The sequence below is a fragment of the Arachis ipaensis genome, chromosome B06, assembly GCF_000816755.2.
Source record: "Arachis ipaensis cultivar K30076 chromosome B06, Araip1.1, whole genome shotgun sequence".
NCBI classification, from domain to species: domain Eukaryota; kingdom Viridiplantae; phylum Streptophyta; class Magnoliopsida; order Fabales; family Fabaceae; genus Arachis; species Arachis ipaensis.
Genome location: NC_029790.2, coordinates 24,203,372 through 24,209,552, shown reverse-complemented (window position 1 = coordinate 24,209,552; position 6,181 = coordinate 24,203,372). Strand labels below are relative to the sequence as shown.

Below are 6,181 nucleotides of genomic sequence, written 5' to 3'. Positions count from 1 at the left end.
CTCCTCCGCTGTTGACCAATCCGCTAAGTTCATCAACCCCACTACTTTCGACGCCAATAAAGACGAAGATGATGATTCCAATGAATTACCTGTACAGCGGCTCCAGCCTCCGCCGCGGAAGCAGATTGGCTTCCCCGATCTCGATTCAGATTCCCAAAACCTAAACAAAAACCCTAATAATTCTCCTCTAAAGGAGAGGAATTTCCCCTTCATGAAAGCGCTGACAACCGCAGACAACAAGAACGACCCTTGCGCTGGAAAGTACATTTATGTCCACGACCTTCCATCGAGGTTCAACGAGGACATGCTCAAAGAGTGCAGAAGCTTGAGCCTTTGGACGAACATGTGCAAGTTCACCACAAATGCTGGCCTTGGTCCACCTCTCGAGAACGTTGAAGGTGTTTTCTCCAACACCGGTTGGTACGCCACAAACCAGTTCGCAGTTGATGTTATATTCAGCAACAGGATGAAGCAGTACGAGTGCTTGACCAAGGATTCCTCCATTGCCGCCGCATTCTTCGTGCCGTTCTACGCCGGATTCGACATTGCACGGTACCTTTGGGGCTACAATATCTCAATGAGGGACGCTGCGTCGCTTGATTTGGTTGATTGGCTCATGAAAAGACCGGAATGGAAGATCATGGGCGGGAAGGATCATTTTCTTGTTGCTGGAAGGATAACATGGGATTTCAGGAGGTTGAGTGAGGAAGAATCTGATTGGGGGAACAAGCTTCTGTTCTTGCCTGCGGCAAAGAACATGTCTATGCTTGTGGTTGAATCCAGTCCTTGGAATGCCAATGATTATGGGATCCCTTATCCGACATATTTTCACCCTGCCAAAGATGAAGATGTTTTTGTTTGGCAGGATAGAATGAGGAAGTTGAAGAGGAAATGGTTGTTCTCATTTGCAGGAGCGCCTCGCCCGGACAATCCGAAATCCATTAGGGGGCAGATAATTGAGCAGTGCAGGAGTTCAAAAGTTGGAAAGCTCTTGGAGTGTGATTTCGGGGAGAGCAAATGCCATTCCCCTAGCAGCATTATGCAGATGTTTCAGAGTTCACTATTCTGCCTTCAGCCACAGGGCGATTCGTACACGAGAAGATCCGCTTTTGATTCAATGCTGGCTGGTTGCATTCCTGTTTTCTTCCATCCGGGTTCAGCTTATACACAATATACTTGGCATCTTCCTAAGAATTACACCAAGTATTCCGTGTTCATCCCTGAGGATGATATTCGCAAGAGGAATGTGAGCATTGAGGAGAGGCTTAGTGAGATTCCACCGGAGCAAGTGAGCATCATGAGGGAGGAGGTTATTAGTCTCATTCCTAGGTTAGTGTATGCAGATCCTCGTTCCAAGTTAGAGACCCTTAAGGATGCGTTTGATGTTTCGGTGCAAGCAATTATTGACAAGGTTACCAATCTGAGGAAGGACATGATCGAGGGCCGCACAGATGAGAACTTCATTGAGGAGAACAGTTGGAAGTATGCATTGTTGGATGAGGGGCAGCGCGAGGTTGGGCCTCATGAATGGGATCCTTTCTTCTCAAAGCCGAAGGATGGCAATGGGGAATCCAGTGATACCTCTGCTGAAGCTGCAAAGAATTCTTGGAAAAATGAGCAGAGAAGCCAATAGTGATTCATCAAAATTGGAGATACGAATTTCATGATCTGGAGGCTTCTAAGTGTGGATTAATGCAGACTCAAATCATTTCCCGAATTAGGGATGAAGAACAGGTAGAAAATCAATTGCTGGAGTCTTGAACTTGCTGCAGAATTTGTATGCGAGTTAACTATGCAGGTTTCTTTGTTGAGAACCTCCGGCTTGAAGAGATAGATATACTCTGCTTTCTACAGTTTTGTTATATATAGATTCTTTTTTTTTCTGTCTGGTTTCAACATTATGTATTCTCAGTGGCTCCTAGATGTATTCTCCAAGGTTTAATAATTATTTGATACAATACTTTTGTTCACTTGATTCATATTATAGGCAATATAAACAAAATTATGGTTAATCATGTGTTGAAGTGTGCACTTGAATGGTCTTTATATCTGTTGGTAGATGCATCAACATTGCATGGATGTATGCTAGAGACTTGATACTATAGTGAAGCATGGCTACATTTGGAAGATACAAGATCACTTTCATTCTATGACCATGAAAAATAATTGTCATACAATTTTTTACTTCTCCATTTGTTTGATTGTTTGCTCTGTTTCTTACCTAAAATAATAGTACTTTCATTTGTTTGTATTAGTTGACATAATCATTTTACGTGTATAATTCATGCTTTTAGCAAGAAAACAAAGAAGAAAATGCTAGGCACAGTGAAATACTCCGTTTGATTCACTATGATGAGTATCTTTGTGATGTCTTTTATGTCTTCTGTTGTGATATATTTTTAGTCTGGATTACCTTCTGATGACTCTACTTAATTGAGATACAATTCTCAATAACATACTGTGAGGTTTCATTTATTTCTTTGTATTTGAATGGGGTGAATGTCGTAATTGGCACGCGTGGAAATCTTTAAGTTCTAATTGGTCTTTGTTTTAATCTTCTAGTTTTATTTTTCATGTTTTATGACAAAATTGTTTTTACAAAATTCTAAAATTAGAGACACTTCAAATGTAAATAGATACCAACCATGCCTAATAACCTTTTTGGAATGAACTTCAGGTTGGGTGTGAGATATCATAGCTTTTGTCCTTAATGGATTTGCATTTTGCTTTTTGTCCTGTTGGTTTTTACTTTTTAATAAACCTTTTTTTCTGCATGTTCGTGCCTCCCTTTTGTCGTCTTTGTTTGTCTGGTGTCATTTTTTGCGGTCAAAAAGGTTATGGACTTATGGTTGGTTTGATGTTATATATAATAAGGCAATGCAAGCAATGATGGAGAATCTATGTACAAAATGATATTCAATTCGAAAGGTACTTAACTGTAATACAAATGTCCATGTTGATTGTAGACTAGTATCCTGTTCTCCGATGGTCTGAATTATTCCAATTAACTTCGTTCATGAATCATAATATATATATATATATAACCACAAAAATAGGGAGACTCGAACCCGCAACCTCTAAGTGAGTATGAAAAGCTATGTCATTTGAATTATAGTTTGTTGGCATAAATCATAATAATTTACTAAACAAATATATGGTCAAATAAATATTAATCATTGAATTCTAACTGCTCCTGGTTTCCTTTTGAGTTTAGTTCTATTTTGGTTTTTGAGATTGGCGCGTTGTACCGATTTAGTCTCTAAGATCCTAATTTCTCTATATTTAATTCCCAAATTTAAAAAAGTGCATTACGTTAGTCGTAAACAAATTTTTCATCACCGAAACTCAACGCCATGAGTGGTGTGGCTTAATCCTTGCCACGCTGGAGATGATAACGTGTAGATGACATGGAAAAAAAGTGAAATTTGATCCTTTCTCCCCCTTTTATAAACTAAATCAAATAATGTTCTTTTCATTCTTCTTCTTCTCCATCTTCTTCTTTTCTGTGCATAGTTGCAGCTCCAGAATCATGATTGCAGGTGGCAGCTTGAGTTCTATGCGTTCAACCACCAAGACCCCTACCCATAGTAGATTTTTGCGGGGTTCTAGAGTGGTGTGATTATGGCTGTTGCCATGTCCTCCGTTGATCAAATTTAAACTCTAACAAGTCATTCTTTGGATATCTCAACTATAACGTGAGGAATTCTACTCAATGATTGCATCTTTGTTAATGGATTTTGTTTGGAATTAGAGGTGGAAACAGGCCAGGCCAGGCCAGGCTTTGCTCTTAACAGGCCTGGCCTGTCATACAGTTGATTGGCCTGAGCCTGGCCTGCAGCCTGTTATAGGCTCTTTATAAAGTACTAGGCCTGACCTGTTATTCAGCTTGGCCTGGCCTGAAGCCTGTTAAAAGGCCTGCTAATTTTTTTTTACAAAAATAAAAATATTATTTAAAAAAAATTATTTTTTAATAAAAATAGTTATATGTAATATGTCATATATTTAATATTTGTAAAAAATTTTAAACTTTTAAGATATTTAAAATATATAAAAATATTTATAATAAAATATAATAAATTTAAAATATCTCATAATTTTATTAATAATAAATAATTATTTATATATTTAATTATATTTTAACAGGCCCAGGCAGGCCTGACAGGCCTATAAGGCTAATTAGTGAGCCTGGGCCTGGCCTATTAATGTATTAAGGCTTTTAAAAGAGCCTGGGTCTGTACCTATTTTATAACAGGCCAGGCCAAACACAGGCCAGGCTGCAGGCCCCTGGCAGGCCGCCTGGCCTTTTTCCACCCCTATTTGGAATATAAAAAATTATTTGTTTCAGACCACTAGCAATAAGTGGTATCGATTATTTGTGTGGGCTGAGAATGGACAAGAAGTAGTTGACAATGGACAACAAGAGGTGTGTGCCCTCTGCGGATTAATTGCCACTCGTCACTAACCACCATGAGCAGAGTTACAAATCCTTGCAGTTGTGTTCAACCTCCACGCACACTTATACACACTTTTTGAAAATCAATATTCATTTTTAAATTCTTTTTCCTTCAATAACTACTACTTACTTTCAGCCATGGAAGAGAGAAATTTTTTGTTTTAAAGTTCAGAGGAGAAGGAGAAGGCGAAGAGTGATCAAATTGGTGGAGAAGTGATGTTATATTACTTTAAAACCCTCAAACGACGTCGTTTTAACTTTTCTTTAGTGCTTAAATATATACGACGTTTTTTCCTCTCCAGCGTGGCAAGGACTAAGCCACGTCACTCACGACGTTGAGCTTTAGTGATAGAAAATGACTTGAAACTAACGTGGTGTACTTTTTGAATTTGAAAGACTAAATTAGAGCAATTGAAATTTTAAGGACTAACTCAATATAACTCGCCAATTTTAGGAACTAAAATAGGGCTCAACTCTTCCATTTTTCTACTATTAAAAGTAATTTATAATTAAAATTAGCAACCATTTTGTAACAAGATTATCTCTTGATAAAGAATTGATGTAGCTTGAACTAAAAGTACCATGTCATAAAGGGCAAAAAATATTAAAATTGTGCTCATAAAATATTAGGTAGCGTTTGCTTTTAAAAGGTGGACCATAAATAATAAAAGAGAAAGTACAGGCAACCAAGTAGGTGCAACTAACTCTAACCAACTAGTGAAAATTTGATTTTAGAGTGAATACTCCACCCGACCCCTAATAATTATTTTGAAAGGATAACGAGGTCTCTAAAAAAAAAATACCCAATCCGGCCCCTGATCTTTTTTTTTGGGACTAATTGGTCCCTGTTGTCACGGTAGCGTTGGAGTGTGTCCAAGGCTACAAATGATTCACACACTTGAGCAATAAAGTGTTCTTCCACCAAAGCTTCCTTTCTCTTGTGTTCTCTTGTATTCTTAGCTTTCTTGTTAAGTATTGAGGGTTAGACTGACTTAGTTTTAGCTCAAGAGGTTGAGTAAGTCCGAGTGCCGGCACGGTAGCGTTGGAGTGTGTCCAAGGCCATGACACTGTGCTAAAAAATCAACATTGACTTTTTTTTGGCACAGGGACCTCGTTATCCTTTCGAGGTAATTGTCAGGGGACTGGGTTAAATTTTTTTTTGTCAAGAGTCTCGTTGTCTTTCAAGATAATTGTCAGAGGTTGTTTTGGGTTTTTCTCTTAATTTTTTAAAATTCAAAAAACCACAAAACCCTTCTAATGACCTCTATTATCTCCTCCAATGTCTCCGTTATCTCTCCTAACAACAACAACTTCATTCTCACCTTGGACAACGACCACGGATAAGTAGATTCATTTTTTTCTATTGTTTAATAAAGTGAAATTTTTGCCATTCAATATCTTTTTTACATATTTTTTTTGTTCTACTTAAAGATTGTAAGGTGAGAGATCACCCCTTACAAAATAGTTAAAAAAAATTGAGAAAATTCATTTTTCACCCATGGCATCTTCCTTCTTTCCTCCGCCGACGCGATTCCTTCCAACGATGATGCTGCCATCTTCCACACCTACAGCGTTTCCCTTATCTTCTCCAGGGACGACAACACCATTTCCTCCTCCTTCGACGATGACGCCTTCCAACTCTTTGGCATGTCACATCCCTCTTCCAAATTCTATAAAACTAAAATTATATAAAATTAAAATTATTAGAATATTAATATTTTTTAAGTA

The 6,181-nt window shown here is 38.0% G+C and overlaps 1 protein-coding gene across 1 annotated transcript in view; it reads left to right on the top strand.

The window, feature by feature from the left end:
- The window catches only part of LOC107647846 (xyloglucan galactosyltransferase MUR3), a gene marked incomplete in the record, with an annotated part of 2,528 nt that extends 516 nt beyond the window's left edge, over positions 1-2,012 (top strand). The window contains 1 exon segment of the mRNA XM_021104282.1: positions 10-2,012. Coding sequence (XP_020959941.1) covers positions 10-1,633 — 1,624 coding nt within the window.